The sequence below is a fragment of the Quercus suber genome, unplaced genomic scaffold (assembly GCF_002906115.3).
Source record: "Quercus suber isolate HL8 unplaced genomic scaffold, Cork oak 2.0 scaffold_73, whole genome shotgun sequence".
Classification (NCBI taxonomy): Eukaryota; Viridiplantae; Streptophyta; class Magnoliopsida; order Fagales; family Fagaceae; genus Quercus; species Quercus suber.
The window spans coordinates 1,112,525-1,132,875 of NW_027069538.1; the positions used below are offsets into that span (position 1 = coordinate 1,112,525).

Sequence of the window (20,351 nt, forward strand, 5' to 3'; positions counted from 1 at the left end):
TTTTTGTCTTGGACTGTACTCGGGGTTTATTTTGTATTCTCTAATGTTTTTGGGGGCCATGGCCTACACAATTGCGTCTGCCATGACCCATTGGCGGTCATGTGTGTAATGTACATTACTGATCACATGCCTACATTTTAAGTTCCTATATATTTTGCAGGATGATGTAACACACACATCCGTTTGTTATGTACACTACTGGTCACGTGTGTTATGCAATTTATTTTTTATTTTTTATGGTGAACTACTTTTTTTTTTCCGGTAGTTTGAGGAGCTAGAAATAACATATTACATACTTATAATACATTTGTCATTTCTACTACATGGAACCTAGACAATTTTAACCAGTTCTAGTTTTCTTGGTATATAATTTAAGGAGGGCTGAACCTGCAATCCTTTGGTTAAAGAAACAATATTTGGCATCTCTTCAGTGATTAGCATAATCGTAAGTGACGTGATATGTTGCAAGAGCCTCATTGTAGACCTGATCTATCCCCCTTTTGCACTCTTTAAATTCGGCAGCACCATACAATATCATCTTATAGTAGTGGCAATATTTTTTTTATGTCTGATGGTCCAACAATATTTCTTATACCACATATCAAATATCTGTGAACACATGCCGAGCGTATACCATGCTCCAAAAATATATCTTATAATAATTGATACATTCGAATTATGTTACATAATTATGCCGAGCGCATATCTGCTCGCTGTCATGTCATTCCAAAATAGTGCAGTAATGTTACAAGTTGAACTAAGTTATACATCCACTTACGTAAATAATATTTCCGTCACATATTATAGTGCCAAACAATTACGCTGCAAAGCCATAGCATCTACATTGCAGTGAAGTAAATGGTTCATGGCCATTTTCAACATATAATCATCTCACATTGCCACGGGCAACATAATCATCCCACATTGTGTCAGTGATATTGTCCCTAAATTGGCCCATCACTCTCTTGGATGCACTTAACATTTCTAGTACATGCCTTTGGGTCGTTGAGCTTGTTGATGCTCCAGCATCGCCACTACCTTCACTATTGGTCACACTACCTTCGCCAACACTCTCCTCTAATGTTCTGAACAATTCATCACTCTGATTGTTCGTGCGTATGAAATTGTGTAGTGCACAGCACACAATAACCACATAATGCTGCCTAATTGGCTTGAAGTTTGGCATTAAATTCAGAATGAGGAAACGTACCTTCAACACTCCAAAATACCGCTTAATAACCATCCGCAAGGACGAGTGCCTGTAGTTGTGCAACTCTTTCTTTGATGTTATCCGTCTACCACTTGAGTAGAATTCCTGTGCATGGTACCTAGTTGACCTGTGAGAGGGGAGAAAACTAGTGCCAATTGGTAGACCTGAATCCACCAAGTAGTACGACCCTACACACACACACAACCAGCCAGCACGCAATTAAGTTGTTCATAAACATACTACTTAGACGTGAAGGATAAAAACACTTTACAGTAATGTATAGTACCTGTTGGTGGCCATAGGAATCCATGCTTCCAGTCACTGATTGCTTCCTCGAAAACCCTTGAGTCATTCACACTGCCCTCCCACCCACCATGGACAAATGTGAACTGCATGTCCATGTTACACACAGATAGCACATTAGTTGTTATAAGGCTCTTGCGGTCCCTGTGTGCTTGAGTCGCATTTGTAGGAGGTCGGGCACTCACGAGCGTTCCATCAATTGCTCCAATACATCTCTACACATGAAAGTTTTCATTAATCTTATTAAGCGCATATCAAATATCATAACCATGGCCAGTACTTGTTCACTTAAAGATGTTCGGGGAGGCCTGTGACATTCTGATCAGGTTTAATTAAATGCTTCGCATAGTGTTGGACAGCCCGCAACGCCTTACGAAAATGCTGGCACACGGTTTCTGTTGAGTGTTGAAACCTGTCTGCAACTAGTCTAAAATGGGTGTTGTGTCCAAGTATGTACAATAACATGGCCACGGCTTGAGTGGCATTCACCTCACCAAGTCTGTCCCTCAAGTAACCATGTTGAGCCAACTCGTCCACTAAATGTAACAGTAATTCAGGTGTCATGTGGAACATCTAATAACACTTAGCTGGATTGCCAGTCAACGCACTTGTTTGCATTGGTTGTTTATCATAATGCCGCTACATGTACGCATACATCTCCCGAACTATAGGATTCACTGAATTAAACTCTGCTTCTTCTTCACATTCGGACTCCAAATTGGTCCAATCATCATCATTTTCTTCACAGTCATTGTTGGAATCAACGTCATTGAAGTATGCATCATTGAAGTCATACTCTTGGATTGCCCGCCACTAGTCATTTCCGGACGCCATAAGTAACCTACACATTAGCACAAACACGCTATTTTGGTAGGTTATGTAAAGAGAGATATAAAAGTAAATATGTTATTAAAATAAGTTTATCGCATAATATAAATGTATAATATAAACACCTAATTCAATAGTCACCATAATAAACGTATAAAAATCAATGAACCCAAAATCCAAATTTGTCACATAATATATAACACAAACCATACAAACATCCCAAGTTCAACAATAACATAAATCATACAAACATCCCAAGTTCATAAATAACATAAACCTTTGTACCATCCATATGAAACAAAAACAAGTAAATAGAACAACCCAAATCCATAGTACATAAAAACCAAATAGCTTAGACTTAATGCAATACTGCTCTCCTTCAATCCTCCTCTGGGTTTAGAATGTCCTCAATCCAAGACTTCCTCCTATGCTTCGGCATACGCATAAACACTACCCTATTATCCTTTTGCTGCAAAACCTTTGACGTCTTGATATAGGCCTTGTTACTCAAATCCGCATATGAATTCAGCACCTCTATTGCCTTGCCAAGTGAACAAGGATCACCGCCTACCACAGATTGAGCAAATTGGTCGAATGTACCAATAGACCTGCCCAGTTTACCACTATACCTATCCTTCGTCATTGTAGTGTACCTCTTTAGGGCCATAGTCATTTCACTTACCCTATTCGACTTCCTCAATGCCTTCTTACCCTTGCCATTTGCATCTTGCACAGGACGTTTTCCCGCCCATTGGGTTACCTCCTCAACCTCAGCATCCTCCCCAATTTGCGGGAAACTCTCAAAGTTAGGGGTGTAATAGTCATCGTCCAGATGGGTGGGTGCACTTGCATTGGCATTGGCATTGGCAAGCCCTTCCTCTAGGGCATGCTCCTCGTCACTATTCAGGGGAGGAGTGCTTGAGGAGATCTACAGGTTCCCAGTCACAGTACTAGGGGCAAACAACTGCTGTAGTCATCCCTGTTTCCTTAAGTTAGCTGCACCACGATTGACCTGCAATGTCCTTGGAAACATTAGCACACTAAACGCAGCAGTGAATATATTACCAACTTGGAGGCAAATTGCATAAATAAATAATTGCAATAAGTTATATAATTAATAAACAACAGTAAACATACCACAATCATATTTAGCCACACCTCGTTAGAACAAGTCACTATTTGGGTCTACTTGTCCCACCCCAACCCTGTGTGTCTTAGTAACTGGCTCCACTTGCATTGTTTTCCTTGGAACCTATTGTGCTTCTGTTGAACTTGCTTAGAGAGAAAGTCTTTCCCGGTCCTTTGGTTAAGTTCAGCTGTAATTGATGTCCACGTAGGACCCTTGAACACACCGTTTGGCATGTTACCCTTAAGTTGTTTCTCCAACATAATCTTAACAAAAATATGTTTTACATGGGAAGGCCACTTTTTGTCATTCATCTCTTGTGATTCATGTGCCATCTAATTGAAACATCTCACGCGGTAAGCTCATGACATATAATAATTTTAAGAATTGATTAATAGGACTATAGGATTCATGTGCTATGTAGGTTTAAGGGGTCCAAAAAAAGAAAAATATTCCACAGTTAAATCAACATAGATAAGAAAAAGCATGCACTGAATGTAAGAAACAGTGGTAATATATAAGAAATAGTGGTAATATATAAATCCTTCATCGAGGTTTACCACATATACAATGTGACCAAATATACAAATGATGGAAGATCGAAGCAATGAGTTAGTAAACTGAATAAGTGGTCACAAATACAACTAGGTTAGTGCATGGTTAAGTACATGGTAATCCATAAGAAAATACGCTACTGAACATAATGGGAACAAAATATGTCAGAAGTATATCAAAAAGGACATGCACTAAATTGCTTCGACTATGCATCCGCCTCTTATTAAGGTGGGTCATCAAACAATCTGTTTGGAGAGGCTATGGGGGAAATGTTGGGCCGAAGAGATCTGGTACAAAACCCCCATTGCTTGTGATAATTCTGTCAAATACGCTTCCACCTCGTAATTACCCGCCTCACGGTAAAGGCCTTCCCCATGAGGGCATTAAGATTGTGTGATCTCCTCCCACACTTGCGCATTGGCATTATAAGGATGCAAATTCCCACAAACATAACGTCCAAGTACGGAATCACACAACACATTCTCACAATTGGCATTCCATGTTATCAACTCCGCAGCCATCTTAAAGAACAACACACACATCTCATACACAATCATATCACAAGTACAATAAAGATATCCCAATATTTTTAGAGGAACAAATATTGAGCATAGCATCCATGTTAATATGTATATATATCATGCAATGACATGTACTGACTTATGTTGTTTGAAATTCATAAACAGTATTAAAGATATAAGCAAATCAAGAAGACACAAATATTCAACAAAATAAGGCAAAAGCACTCCACATCATTTGGAAAAATCTTTCCACTTCGAACCTAAGCTGAATTTCATGCAAGAATCATCATATCAGTTGTTAATAAATTCAAACCAAACAGTGTGCAGTGTTGGAACTAAAAATCACTGTGAAAAATCAGTGTAGCAAGGGTAAGAATCACTTTGTCTTAAACTGTCCAATGAACAATTGATGCGACAAACAAGAAGCAGATTCAGTTTCATAAACAACAACATTGACAACTAAGCTGAAGTCCCAACATTTTTGGGATCAGTAATAGATCCTCAACAACTGATAAGGATCGAGCACATGCTTTTACTTTCTCAGTTTCATAGATATTAGAGGAAAGACTCTTCTACTTGAGAATATAATTTAGACTTTTGGATAGTGATTAAAAATTTAAAAATAATAATAAAAGTTTGTTTCATATCATTAACCCAAAAAAAAAAAAAAAAGAATTTTCCCTTGTAGTTAATCAACTGCATGACATCAATCCAAAAGGAAATTAGCACTCCTAGAATCAAGACTATTGCATCAATTTAAGGTGCAATGCAAAGGAGATATGATAAATTCTAGGATAAATTTAACCTTTTTTATTTGAACCCAAGATATATTAACTTTTTTTTTTCAACAAATAAATAAAAGACTTCTTAAAAAATTTACTTCTCAACTATTTAATAAGTAAAAGGTCCAAGTGCTATCACTACTCCCCTATAAGATTGTTGGATGATTTTAACTCTAAGAAAAACCAAATCACTAATAGACTTTTAAAAAAATATAGAAAAAGAATGTACTCGCAATGCAAGTTACAGACTTGTTTCAATAAAGGAAAGATTAGAAGAAAATTAAGGCCGATTTCGAGAGTCGCCAAGTAACATTTTGTGGGATCAGAAGCTTTAAGCTGCATTATATGAAAATAATCCTATTGCACATGGTAGCATGTATGTACAGTATATTTTGTAAGAATATTATGGGGACAAGTTTAGTATGTTAGTTAGAGTCAAGGAACAGTGCATCATAAATTTGAAACAATTTGTATGAAGCTATTTTATTGTCATCCTCTCTGCAAGTATCTTGCTAGCCATGAGGAGACAAGCTCATTATGGGGAACCATAATCGGGTAAAACTAGAAGCATATTCTAAAATCAAGATACATTTAAAAAAATTTTAAAACAAAAAATGCATTGCCATCGAACTTAGGAGAATGCTAGTAAACTTACTACATTAAGATTCATAATTCATAGCAAACAAAAGAATAAAAAAAGTTGCTTGATTGTATTCATCTGATATTTTGGTAATTGAAGTATGGAACCTAGGTTACAACATGTCTCAGTGATGTTTATTTTTTTAGGTACAACTTAAGGTTGTCTACAAAGACAAAACCATCAATTCTAGGTTACAACATGTCTCAGTGATGTTTATTTTTTAGGTACAACTTAAGGTTGTCTACAAAGACTAAAACCATCAATTTGTGGTAGGGGAAACTATATATATTTCTTTCACAGACCCCCTTCAACAAATAATGATGAACAACTTGGCCTGATACCATTCCAAACAAAGTAAAAAATAAAATAAAATATCAACATTAAGGTCACAGCAGGACAATAGACTACAAACCATACAACACTGAAATGGAAACAATCTTGGTCTGAGATTGGTAAACTTTCACCATTCAAGATCGTATAAGAAACTGGACAACCTATGACTTGAGGCAACAAAGAGTAGATACTAACTAAACTAAGAGAAACAAAAAAAACAATGATTCTCACTATGATAATGTATTTATAATGCTACTTGGAATACCTTAAGACTCACAATGGTAGAAATATGATATTTAAAACTTCCATTAATTGATCTCTCATGGTAGAACCACCATTGACAGAGCAATTGGTTGGTAACAAGAACAGGTAGCTTAATTGAAAAAAAAAAAAATCAAACAGAGAAGCACCATAAATTAGTTCCATAAATTATTTTAAAAAAAAAAAAAAAAAAAAAAACCCCCATAACCACAGGAATTCAGTAGATCAAATCAGATGCTTACCCAAACATCAAACAAAGAAAAAAAAGAAAAGAAAAAACTGCAAACAGAGGCGCACAGGTTCACCACGGTTGAAAACCCATAACCACGGGTTTCAATAGATCAAATCAGATGCTTACCTAAACATCAAACAAAGAAAAAAAAAAGCAGAGAAGCAAACTTTCATCACCACAGGTTGATACAGTTAAATTAGATGCAAAAACCCAAACATCAAACAAAGAAAAAAAAGGGAAAAAAAAACGGAGAAGCAAACTTCTCATCACCAATCCTTGATTCGATGTAAAATATACGAAATACCTTGCTATTACCAAAAAAAATTAGATATATAAACAGCTCAAATGTAAAGAATACATTCAGAAATCTGTGAAAAAAGTTGAGAAAAAGGTCGGTGGTTGGCGCATAAAGCATTGTGTTACTGTGACACAGCGGTGCGGGTTGGTTGAGCTCGGATCGGTGAAATAATGCGTGAGGAGGTGAGGGCAATGAGAGCTTCTTTTAGCTTGTGGTGGTACTAGAACGGAGATGAGAGAGCTCTGCTTTACTGAAGAGGGAAGTTTAAGATGAGAAAGCTGAAGAGATCCGTTGAAGAGAGCATCAAAAGGAGCGCTTCACATGAATTGTTCTGACTGTGGGACCAGGTATGTATTGTTATTTATGGAAATGCCATTGAGTTATGACTTATGGAAACTTTTTTTTTTTTAATACAAGATAGAATTCTACTCTAGTCTAATCTAACTGTATATGTATGTGAAACTCCCTCCTGGAGACTTGAACCCTGACCCTTGCCCCCCACACTCCACAAACACTTATACTTGTAGAATGATCATCACATCAAGGGTGTGCGGTGATTTATGGAAACTGAAAACAGCCAAAATGTGTTTTCAGTTTCCATAACTCATAACTCAAAAATCAGATAATTGAGTGATGGAAATAAAGTTATGGAAACAGAGAATTGGTGGTGCCAAATGGACTTCTCGCTATAGGTCCCATCATTTTTCTGTTATGAGTTATATAAACAGAGAATTGAGTTATGGAAACAGGCCTTCCAAACAGCCTCTTAAGCTTCTTCCTCACTGATCTTTTTACCTACCCAACAAAACCAAATTATTTACTCAACTTGTCTTTGCCCTAGGGTCTAAAAAGTTCTTCAAGTCCTTCAAATGTTTTTCTAGTCCTTTGAATATCCTTCAAGTCCTTTGAATGTTCTTCAAGTTCTTCAAAGATTCTTGAAACAGAATTTCTCCATGGCTTCGGCTTCTTGAAAACTTAGTGTTGAAAATGAGAGAGGATGTCCTCTATTTATAGTGGTTTCAGAGGATAAGCTCCACTTTGAATTGATATGCTTGAAAATATGTAGTAGACTTTTGATTGGCCTAAATTTTGCTTAGGGATAATTATCTCTATTTATCTATTTTGATAAAGATAATGATCAAAAAAGATAAATAATTATCTCTATTTAATTTATTTATTTTAATAAAGATAACTATCCATCAATTCTGAATAGAAAATTTATCTTTATTTTATTTTATTTATTTTAATAAAGATAATTATTCATAAACTTTGAATTGTGGATTTATCTTTATCTTGTGGTCCAGGTGACACGGACACATGACAAATTTCAATATGCCAATGTAATATCAATTTGGATGACACATGTCATCATTTGATTTAACTAATTTAATGACATATTAATCTAGAATGTGTCACTAAACTTTGATCTGGCATTTTATAATTGGCTTAAAATTTTTCCTCCTACAATGGAGAAGATGAATTTACATTTGCTATGATTTCATCTAAAGAGATTGCAACCAAAATGGAAATAGAGCCTATATTTAGTGAAAAACATATAATTTGTAGAAAGAAACAATTTGGTGAGAATGTCAATGATCAGAAAACACAATCTGCTGAAGAATCTTTTAGAATTAATTATTTTTTATATACAGTAGATTGAGCTATTTCGTCAATTGAAAGTAGGTTTGAACAATTTCAAATATATGAAGATATTTTTGGTTTTTTATTTAATTTTGAAAAACTAAAAACACTAGATGATAATAGTTTGAAAAAATATTGTCTTAATCTTGAAAGTTTTCTCAAACATGATATTTATTATGATATTGATAGCTTAGATTTACTGTCAGAACTAATTGTTTTAAAAGAAGTTACACAAATATGAAAATACTCCAATGAATGTACTTAATTATTTAAAAATGCTAATTCTTTTCTAAATGCATATATTGCTTAAAGAATATTACTAACAATACCTGTTACAGTTACATCTGCATAAATAAGTTTTTCAAAATTAAAATTAATAAAATCTTATTTAAGGTCTACTATGTCACAAGAAATATTAAGTAAATTAGCCATATTATCAATTGAAAAAGAAATGTTAGAGGAACTTAAATACAAAAACTTAAGTAGTAATTTTGCATCTCAGAAAGTAAGAAAATAGATTTTAAATAAAACATTCAATAAATATTATTTAATTAGTATTTAAATATAAAAAAGGCTCACATAAATTTTTTGCCTAAGTCCTCAAAGTTGTTGAGCCAGCCCTGACAACAAGAAAAGTTGAAGTTTCAGTCTCCCCGAGTCTGTGTTCCCTCAAACATTACAAACCACAAATTTAATACTCCGAATAAAATTTAAAAGAAAAAAAAAAAAACAAAAGAAAGAAACAAAGAGAGAGAGTTGGTAATATTTATTTATTTACAGACACTGATATAGGAGTTTTTGTCCATAAACTCGTGGAGGAATATTCAATCTATCAATAAAAGGAAGATCCATCAATATATAATTTTCAAAAGAAATACTTAGTATGCGTTTAAATTGAAAGGATAAGTGAAAGAGTTTTTTTTTTTTTGGGGGGGGGGGGGGGGAGGGGGGGGGGATGTGAAGAGTTAAGAGAGAGAAGTGAATTGGATAACTATCCCATTAATAGAGCAATCTCCACTCTCCACAAACATCTTATCAAGGGTCATTTAGTAAAGTTGTACAAGTAATGTTGTTTGTATTTTTTTGGAAATACATATGGGTAAAAAAGTGTGTAGAAATACGTATAATGTTGTTTAAATACTGAAAATTGTTGCTCAAAACACCCTACCAAACAACCCCCAAATCACCCTGAATTAGTTATGCCAAGAGAATGAGTGAAATTAGAAAAATTTAAGATGGGTTTGATCTCAAAGGAAATTACTTGGAAAGTATAATATTATTGTAATGATATTGCGGATATATAAAGGTGTAACAAGCATGGTCTCACTTTGCCAAGTGCTTATCCGTAGTGTGCGTTTAAATTGAAAGAGGAAGTGATAGAGTTTTATGTTTTTTTCTTGGTCGGAAGAAGTGAAGAGTTAAAGAGAGACAAAGAAGTGAATTGGTTTTTGTTGAAGCAAAAAGTGCTAACCATAAAAGCTGCATCGTTTCAATTTTTGAGGTTGGACAGAAATATATGATGGGTGTTAACGAGTGTCCTTAGAGTATTGATTAACAATCCAATTAAAAAAAAAATTATGGAAAAAGAAAAAAGAGAAAAAAATATATATATATTTTGACAATTTTTTTCATTTTTTATAAAAGTGATGTCAAAATTTTCCTAAAATGAATGGTTAATCAATATCCTAATGACTCTTGTTAGCATTTCTTAAAAATAAAAAAAGCATCCCAACAAAGAACGAAGTGAAAAATGAAGAATCTAACAAAATGATTCAGTTTCTTTCTAGGTATAGTACAAGTGTTATATAATCATATCAGAACAAAGGCTAACGGGGTACATAGTTATAAAAAATCATCAATATAGAATATCGGGCAGGGTGTACTTGGAATCTGAACTCCTCGTATAGAGTACAAGTTGCTATATATTTTATGGACTGTCCAACAAATAATACTAAAAGGGAACAAATAAAGGAAACCCAACACACAAAACACAAAACAAAGCATCACCCTCTGAAGTAAAACCAAAAGCTAAATTTATTTTCTCAAATTCCATGACCTTCCATTGTCATTTAAGCCCTTCCTGGTGGCACAGCAATCATCGAGAACAACCTCTCCTCATCGCCCTTTAGGATTGACAATCTGTGAGAAGATTGCACTGGTTTCTACGGATTCATCACTTGTTTCATGCTCACTTTCGATACTCAGGTTTTTACGATGCATTGCCATGGTATCGTTTTTTGGACTTTCATCAGAAGTGCTGCTTTCCCCGCATTGTGAAGAATGGTTTGAATCTTCATTGTTATCCTGCAATTGGAGAGCAAACTCAAGGTTCCACAGCACATCACCCATAGAAGGGCGTTCATATCCAACCTCAGCCAAGCACTTCTCAGCTGTATCTGCAAACTTCTTCAAGCATTCTGGATGGATCTTCCCCTTTATATTAGGATCAATAATATCATCGAGAACTCCTTTCCGTTTGCAATTTAAAGCCCAGTCTGCCAAACTAACCTGTTCCTTTGGAAGGCTAGGATTGAGAGCAGGCCTTGCACACAAGACCTCAAAAAGGACAACCCCGAATGAGTAGACATCAGATTTCTCGGTCAACTGTTGCCTTCTGAAATATTCAGGATCCAAGTAACCAAAGCTACCCTTCACCACTGTAGTAACATGACCATTATTCATATTTGGACCTGTTTTGGAGAGACCAAAATCTGAAACCTTGGCAACCCAATTCTCATCCAAAAGAATGTTTGTTGTTTTGACATCTCTATGGATAATGGTGTACCTTGCACCTGTGTGAAGGTAGTGAAGTCCCCTTGCAGCTCCAATGCAGATCTCCAACCTTTGCTTCCATGAGAGAGGTTGTTTGGTCTTGTAGACATGATCCCTCAGAGTACCGTGTGCCATGTAGTCATAAACCAAGCACATCTCGTTACCTTCCTCACAGAACCCTATCAAAGACACCAAATGCTTATGTCTCAGCTTAGAAAGCATCTCAATTTCAGTCTGGAACTCATTAACTCCTTGTTCTGAAGATGGGTTTGACCTCTTGATGGCCACTGTGATCCCTCCATCGATAACTCCCTTGTAAACCTTCCCAAAGCCTCCAACCCCAATCACAACAGACTCATCAAAGTTCTTAGTAACTTTTTTTATCTCTGCCAAGGAGAAGTGGCGGCATAGTCCCTGGGCCAATGCTGAGATGTTGCTGCTAGCATTACTCTTCCCTGATATTGTTGATTTGCTGCCACTCGTATGCGAGTTTCCATAGATTGGTAGCCAGCTAGAAGTTTGTGAATCTGGTCCATAGATTTGTCTTTTTCGTTGGTAGACAACAAAAACAAGTGCAGCCAGAATGCCAAAGGCTGCAGCTCCTCCAACTGCTCCACCGATCACCTTAGCTTTACTGGTATCTGATTTCTTGAAAGAGGACTTTTCCACTGCCTCATTCTGGAGAAGCATAGGTGAAGGCTTTGGATTGGGGCCTGCCAAGTTTCCAGTCGTGTCACTGAGCTTGAATATCTCTAGTCCGTTGAGTAATGCATCTAAGTACTCAGGCTGTGTTTCGTTTGTGGGATGCAAAGCCACCCAAAGCTGCTGATCTCCCGAGGCATCTGTGAAATATGTCATATAATCTTGGTATGTTGGCACTGCCTTCCCCCCACTCCACGCGATCACGTCTGCTGTAGCCTCTGCTGTTTGATTGTTGACAAAGATGGAAAACACCAGCTGATTGGGTTTGCTATAGTAAAAGTCACAGAAATGAAACCTCAGAAGATAGGTAGAATTCGGATCAACCTGGAATACCCATGTGAGGTTGTAACCCTCAGTGATTGCCTTATCTACACCCATTGATCTTGAGGAGCTGTAGACCTCTACAGGAGCCACATATGCCGGTATGCTTTTATATTGGATTTTAACATTTTGGCTAATAGCATTGGTTGTCCCCAATTGAGCACCATTTAAATAAGGCAAGTCATCATACCAAGTCCGGGTAAGACCAGAGTCATTGGTTGGAGGAATGAACTGTCCAGCAACATTCAGTCTATACATTGTCTGCGAATGGACACCCTTGACATCAATTTGGTCAGAGGTCCCTACCATTTTTGCTGAGTCAAAGAAGTCTGGCATTTCAATCACCTCAATGCCATTGACAAAAGCAAAAGAACTGGAAGGCTTAAAGATTACCGTCAAAGTCTTTGAATCCAATGGCGCCAGGGAATATTCTCTGACAATGTAAGCTTGTGAAAGGGCCTGACAAGTAATTGAAGCACTGAAATTCTTTAAGAGCGTGAGGCCATTCACGGTCACTGAGAAATAGGAGTCTGCAGGATTGAAGTTGCCATAAGCAGATGGATAAAAATGGAGCCTTAGCCAATAGCGCTTATCGGTTTTCACTTGGAACTTGTACGTTGCCTCGGATGTGAAAATTCTGGCTGTCATGTATGGAATCTCAGAGAGAAGTGAAGGGTCTTGGAATCCAGCTCTAATGGTAATTGAATTGCTTCCATTAAGGTACTTGGAATCTGGTGCCCATTTCCTACCATACATGTCTGTGCCACCATCTGCCAAGCCACAGCTCAGGACTAATGAGTCCGACTGAGCACCCCATACATGAAGGGTATTCAAGAGGAAAGATATGCAAATAAGAAAAAACAAAATATGCTTGTTCGTGTGCATGGTTTTGAAGAGAGAAAAAGATTGATTGCGCGCGCTTTGGCGTACAGGAAAACAATGTAGGCTGATCAAGAAAAGAGAGGAAAAAGTTTTCCTGTACGCCGAAAAACAATACAGCTTCTTGGATTTTCCCTTGCGATATGAATGGCACAAATAGTTTAAACCATCTCTAACCATGGAGGCTCATTCATTTGCAGACTTACCTGGATTTCAGGGACAAAACCAGGCAAGAAGAAAAGGTAAACTTTTGTTGTTCTTTAGTATTATGGGAACATTCTTTTTGTCATTTGTTATGTTTTCCATTTTAGGGGTTGGTCCAAAGTAACGTGTAATTGTTTGAGATTCAGAGGTAGTTCAAAACCAATGATAGAGAGCAAGAATCGTGAATCTACAGGTTGCATTTGTTAGAAACAAAGTTTGAATTCCTATAAGAAGTAAAACAACAAGCTAAGTTTAGTATTGCTCTCCACAGAATATGGAGATTGGAGGGCTTATGTTTGCATAATAAGTTTGTTAAAAGGGTTTTCAAGGGAGCCACTGAAATAAGGTAGCTGAAGAAACCTCTTTTATGTATGACTTCGTGGATCTCAAAATCCCATATCAATTGTTTCTCAAATTTTCTTATGATGCACATAATCTGTTAATTTTTCTCAAATGAAGTTGTCTTTAATCTTTTCTAAAAGAAATTGCAAGATTGAAATGCGTTGAAAAATAAAAAGTTACCAGAAATAAGGTGATAAGTTGAACTATAAAGTACTAACAACATTATTACATGTTATTAATTATTTAATGAAAATGATATGCTATTACTAATCTTATAGTTCTCGGTGAAAAAAAAAATATTTAATAAATTGTTGAAGAATTTGATAACATTTTTATTTGGTAGAGAAGTCAAATTTGAAGGACAAAAAATGTTTTACAGATGAATCTAAACTCTCAAAGAAATCAAAGCACAAAACCCATTTCAAAATGTTAAAGTCTAATCCTTTACACTTCGTTTGGAAGTACATAAAGGAATTAAATGGAATGAAATTACTAAATCATAAAACAATGGAAAGTTACAGAATGAAATGAAATGTTTTTAAGTAATGGAAAATAATGGAATAAAATGAAATTAAGTAATCTTATTTGAATGTTTTAAAATAAAAGAATGGAAATGAATGGAAGGTAAATAACTTTATTTAGGAGTAGCATAAAAAAAATTTAATAAAATCATTTTATGACTATATTACTATTAAATCCTTATTTTAAAATAAATTGCCGAATAAATAGAGGTATTTTGGAAGTTTCATCAAACTAAATTCTATTCCCTTAGATTTCTCTCAATTTAGGGGGAATGAAAATTTGAGCATTTGAGGGATTAGAGAGAGATAAAGTGTTTATTCTTACTCATTTTATTCACTCTCACTTTAATTTCCAAATAAGGAATTGATATTTCTATTTTTTTTCATTAAAACTCCAAATAGAATGAATATTCTAAAATTATTCATTTTATTATATATTCCATTCCATCCTCCCAAATTGAGTGTTAAGGATTAGCCAAAACACCATAGTGAAAGTAAGCTAAAAAAAACTAAAGCCCAAGACATCCAGGATACAGTATGCTGAGTGAACTCCTAAATCGCACCATTGCTCCAGAAAGGCAAAATAGAACTGTATACCTTACTATCAATGAGCCCTCTTTTACCTAGAGAATTCTTCTTATTAACCCTAAGGCTTGGCATAATAAATTAAATCCTGTAATGGTAATTGTTATAATGAGCTTTTAGAAAAAATTATTTTACATATACTATGCTCCCAGTGGATGTAATTATTCCCTTCTAAATCTTTTTCTCTGAAGGCAAAACTTTGGTACAGTCCCCTAGTTGTTGTACCTTAAGTTCCTTTATTAAATTTATTATATGGTTTATTAGCCAATGCAGCACAATCATGCGGCTTACTGGTTTATTGGCCTATACACCTAGTGTACAATTACAACTTTCAAAATTACATGATTGAATTTGAATGGAGAGTTTAAGACAATACATAAGAAAATATACATAAGTTTTACCGTTCAATGTATTGAAGCGGAAACATTTCTTATAGAAGTTGGTGATTAAAGACGAAGTATGGCACTAATTACATGGCAGGTGATTGTAGTTAGTGGATAATATTGTTGATGTCAATGAATTTATGGTCTCCTAAGGAATAAAAATCATTTATCCTATTTTGAGTGTTCCACAATACTACACCAGACATAACCTTACACATATCCATTTTTTTTATATTTTTATAAATTAAACAAAATTTAAAATGGGAAAAAAATTCAAGTACATGGCATATTATGATTGTTTGGAGCATAAATTGGAACACTCAAAGTACAACAAAGGATTTCTATTCTCTCCTTACATTAGTTTTTAAATACTCCAATAACATTATCATCTCTTATATCCTAAGATTATAATTTTATTTTATTTAGATATTTTAACAAATTCTTAACATTAACTTTAGTTATTGTCATTATACAATTGTAAATCATTTTCATTTTACTATAAGATATATATAGTTTGTATCAATTAACATTCTATAATTATTTTTTATCACATTATAAGTTGGGGGAAGAAGTACTTATATAATTTCTTAAAGCTTTCATATTACTCAAATTGCAAATCAGATTATTAATGATTGTTATGATTTCTTGCTTATGAAATAAAGAATGAAAATTCTCTATCTTATTATTATTATTTTTTGCTTTATATATACTCCACCGATCACAATTTTTTATGTGCTTGATTTTTTTTTTTTTTAAATTTAAAGTTTAGTGATTTTATAATGAAAGAAAAAAGAATATATAGCAAGTTGGAGCATAAGGTAAAAATACAAAAAGTGAGATAGAAAATTTTTATCATGAAAGAAAATATCTTTAATCTCAAAACCCCCAACCACTCTCGTGACCAATTTGGTATGAATAAATATGAGCTGGGCTAAATTCCTTCCTTAATGATAGTAATACTTACTGAACTTTCTTCATTTCTATGAATCCAAATGATTCTGATTGTTAATATTTTGTTTTTTCATGAGTTCTGCATCACAAGATTCACAACAAAATGTCCTTAATTTAGCCAAAAGAACAATAGAATTTCGCTACTTGGAATGTACTTGAACAGTAATCTTGTCTTGTATTTAAGGACACATGATGGTTACCTGCTGGGCTATTTGTGTCACACAACAGATATGACATATGGCATAATAACTGTCACCCTCAACTTCTATAACGGTTCCTCTTTGTATCCCATGAAAATTGGATTGGAATGTACTTAGCACATGAAAAACGGATTCTATAGCAGTTGCTCTTGTTTTAGGATTAAGTTACTGGAATGCAGGTAAACCTCCCAAACAAACAGCACAAATACCCCCTAAAAATTGACTACTTACCCCCTAAAATTAACTCAGGCATTGCAGCTAGACAGTTACAAATGAATGGCATGTAAGACACCAAGAGAGGACTCAATGAATGGTGTGACAGACGCCCTTTTTACCCATCTATTTCGACTTTCACAAGCATTAAAGCCCTTTGCAACACATCCTCGGTTGAGCCGGTTGGGCCGGTGACGTCCGTCAATAATCAAATTCTTTTCTTGGAATCAATACTTTTGCGTTCAGGTGACGCACCCCCCACCCCCATTATACACCTCAAAAAGCAAACCCCAGGCTGACGGGGGCGGCTCCAGTCGCTGCCGCAGCCACTTGATCAATCATTTTGTGCAGCATTGCCCTCTTTCTTAGGCAACAAGAAAAGAAAAAAAGGAAAATCAAAGAAAAAGATCTCACTTCATTAAAAAAAAATTATATTAAAAATGCAGGGCGAGCAACGTTTGGCTAGAATGTCATCTTCATCATCATCACCATCATTGTATGAGTCAGAAGAGGAGCTTCAACACATGCCATTGGCACCTCCGCCTTGGAAGAACCGCAGATGCTTGTCGAAACAATTATCTATGTGTGAGACCCCGCGCGACATTGCGTGGGAGAAGAGACGCCGCCAAATTATTAGACAAGAGCGTAAAAAGAATGGCATTAATCAAGATTCTGAGGACCTCACCGATGAGGACTTGAACGAGCTCAAAGGAAGCATAGAGCTCGGGTTCGGATTCAATGAAGAAGATGGTCAGACATTGTGCAACACTTTGCCTGCTCTCGACCTTTATTTTGCAGTGAATAGACAGTTTTCAACAAGTCCTGTCTCAACGCCTGGTGGTTCATCATCATCACTCGATGCCCGTTCTTCATCTTTTGAGAGCCCAAAGAGTGAATCTGACGCATGGAAGATCTGCAGTCCAGGTAAAGTTTCTACATTCAAACCAATACTAAAAAAATGATTTTAAGAAAAATTTCCATATCGGTACAAACATATTAGTGTACCAAGTTTTTGTATAACTTTGATGAACATAAAAAGAATTTCATTACGTGTTTACAAACATAAAATCTAAGTTTTTGCTAATATTTTGATTTTTTTCATGACTTGCAGGGGATGATCCTCAACAAGTTAAGACCAAGTTGAGGCATTGGGCTCAAGCCGTTGCTTGTTCTGTGATGCAGTCTTTTTGAAGAGTGGGATGGCCTTGTACAGACAAAGAATTAACTAGACTGAGACAGAAAGGAAAAACACACACAAAAAAGGGCAGAGAAGGAAGTTGCTTAAGCTTAATTAGGGTTTTCTTTAACTGAATGACTGCTACTACTACTGCCAACAAAAAGATGGTGCAGCTTAATTCCGGGGACTGCAATTATAGGGGTCAAAGAAGTCCATTGGCATTGATCTGATCAGACCACTTTGCTTAGAAGATTATGATTTTACCCACTTCTTTTTTTTTTTTTCCTTCTCTTTTTACACTTTTTGAAGTTTCTTTTGGCACATATATATGTATATTTGTGTAAACAATCTTGTGTCATAGACTTGGCTTGGTATTGGAACTACGCCATGCTAAAGTCATGTAATTTTGATTGTAATGTTTACATAAAATGAATAGATGAATTTGAATTTCCAGCTTCTTGCTCGGAATTATGCTAAGATTGTGACTTATTGAAGAGTTCATTACTTCACTTGGGTTCTCCTCCTTTAAAGTAATTACAGAGAATTAATTCTTCCCATATAGCTATTCAATATGATCAAGCTGGCTTGTCCTCGAGTCAGACAATTCTTTCCTTAAATCCCCAAGTGCTACGCATCATTCTTTTTATTTAGTTAGAAAGTTATAGTTTGTCAAATTCCATGTTCCTTCATAGATTCAATTTTCTTTATAAATTTCAAGTTATGGAGAAATTGTGTACTAGTAGTATGTTTCTGGTGAAGAATTTACAATTAAAAAGGAACATGTTGTAATTGTCAGGGAAAGGAATGATTGTGGCACTGTATTAATGGTGGACCTAGCTTGAAGTGCTTGTGCTGGTCTCACTCTTGGAGTTGCATGGAACGATGGAAGCTAGGCTAAGATGGAAAAATGAAAGTTTCATTTCTTGGTCGATCTCTACCGTTCCAGAAGTTTATATCTTCTATACGAATATGCTACTCCTTATGACATAATTTTCCTATAATAGGAAAATGGTGGTATCCTAACCTACGAGTCAACACCAATCTAGAATCACAGGAGCATTTCAAAAACTCTTTTTTGTTATATGTTTGTTTTGAACCATTTCAACACCCTTTTCTAGGTTCATGCTTTCGGTTTTGTGAGAAACTAACATTTGCAATGCACTCTCAAAAATGTGGGTTACACGGTGTTTCTCCACTTTTTAAAATGAGTTATATAATTATATTGTAATGTTTTTGATGTGTTACTAATTAGAAAGAGATTATTCAAAATTTAGTTAAGAGATGAATGAAACTTATCAATTAATTACATTCACTACCACACCAGTTTGTAAACTTCATGTAGTAGAACTTCTAGTAGCTTGAGCATTTTCTAAATTTTATTATGGGAATATCTAATAATTTCGTGCAAAAGATATATTCACTATTCCATTTCTAATTACTTGAGTTTGCCAATCAATGAGTTTTTTACACCTGAAAATTTTTGATTCGAGAACACTGCGTGTTTAATGTTTACTAATTAATAAATTTAACAATTAAACATAGTAATTGAAAAAATCAACCCATTCAATATAATATACTATAGAAGTTCAATAAAACAACAAAGATATGATGCGGATGTCAAAAAAGAAAAAGAAAAGATATGACGTGATTTGGTTATGAAGTCGAAAACCAATAATAAACCTCCCCAAAGGAAAACCATTATGGGAACACAAATAGTCCCATAGAAAATCTACTAATGAAAGAACAGTTACAATAATCAATGTCTCATAAAACCTTATTTATAGCCTAGACTTTATGCAACCTCTGCAAATATTACTCTTGCCTTCCTACCACAGTGGTCTCATATTATATAGAATCCTTATGTAGTGATCCCTTCCATGAACTTTTCGCCCGCAAAAACTTAAATAAAACCTCTTGCAATCCAAGGAACCTCCCTAAAGGTTTGACCATAGTAAACCTCACTGGATATTTGGCTTTGTGGTTTCAAGCTCTCAAATACTGACTTTGGATTGAAATGTGAGTGGGATAATAAAAGGGGTTTTCTATGGAGTAATGGACATGAATTCTTTTAATGATCTTGTCCAAATCATATGGGTTTAAGGTAAGTTACAAGATCAAGAAACAAAAGAAGTTCTTCAAAAAAAAAAAAAAAAAACAAAAGAAGAGATGAAGATTTTTGAAGGTAGACGCACGGGCTCAGTCTAATTCCTTAAGCTCAACAAATTAAAAAAGGAATATGTACCCAAGAAAGCTAACCTATTAATACACCAAAAATAATGCTACAAACACAACAAATATAACAATTTTTATTTGAAGTGACAGATTATAATTAGTATAACATTATTTTTACATAAGATATAACTTTAATTGT

General features: G+C 35.1%; 3 protein-coding genes across 3 annotated transcripts; 1 reads left to right on the forward strand and 2 right to left on the reverse strand.

The window, feature by feature from the left end:
- Positions 1-886: 886 nt before the first annotated feature.
- LOC112022646 (uncharacterized) lies at positions 887-2,077 on the reverse strand. Its single transcript, XM_024055264.1, has 3 exons — positions 1,829-2,077; positions 1,497-1,728; positions 887-1,398 (listed from the first exon to the last, which is right to left on the reverse strand). Exons 1-3 carry the CDS (start codon positions 2,075-2,077, stop codon positions 887-889), a joined length of 993 nt encoding a protein of 330 aa, XP_023911032.1.
- An 8,408-nt stretch (positions 2,078-10,485) lies between these two features.
- Positions 10,486-13,410, reverse strand: LOC112022644 (receptor-like protein kinase ANXUR2). Its single transcript, XM_024055261.2, has one exon. The coding sequence runs from the start codon at positions 13,408-13,410 to the stop codon at positions 10,846-10,848; it is 2,565 nt and encodes an 854-aa protein (XP_023911029.1). The 3' UTR covers positions 10,486-10,845.
- A 3,538-nt stretch (positions 13,411-16,948) lies between these two features.
- LOC112022656 (uncharacterized) lies at positions 16,949-18,437 on the forward strand. Its single transcript, XM_024055273.2, has 2 exons — positions 16,949-17,727; positions 17,915-18,437. The coding sequence occupies exons 1-2, from the start codon at positions 17,244-17,246 to the stop codon at positions 17,992-17,994; spliced, it is 564 nt and encodes a 187-aa protein (XP_023911041.1). The 5' UTR covers positions 16,949-17,243; the 3' UTR covers positions 17,995-18,437.
- The last annotated feature ends 1,914 nt before the right edge of the window (positions 18,438-20,351 follow it).

Coding starts and splice junctions, on each gene's coding strand:
- LOC112022656 (XM_024055273.2), top strand. CDS start 17,244: ATGCAGGGCGAGCAACGTTTGGCTAGAATGTCATCTTCATCATCATCA. Junction 17,728..17,914: donor ATGGAAGATCTGCAGTCCAG/GTAAAGTTTCTA, acceptor CATGACTTGCAG/GGGATGATCCTCAACAAGTT.
- LOC112022644 (XM_024055261.2), bottom strand. CDS start 13,410: ATGCACACGAACAAGCATATTTTGTTTTTTCTTATTTGCATATCTTTC.
- LOC112022646 (XM_024055264.1), bottom strand. CDS start 2,077: ATGACACCTGAATTACTGTTACATTTAGTGGACGAGTTGGCTCAACAT. Junction 1,729..1,828: donor TAATTAAACCTGATCAGAAT/GTCACAGGCCTC, acceptor TTTCATGTGTAG/AGATGTATTGGAGCAATTGA. Junction 1,399..1,496: donor ATTCCTATGGCCACCAACAG/GTACTATACATT, acceptor GTGTGTGTGTAG/GGTCGTACTACTTGGTGGAT.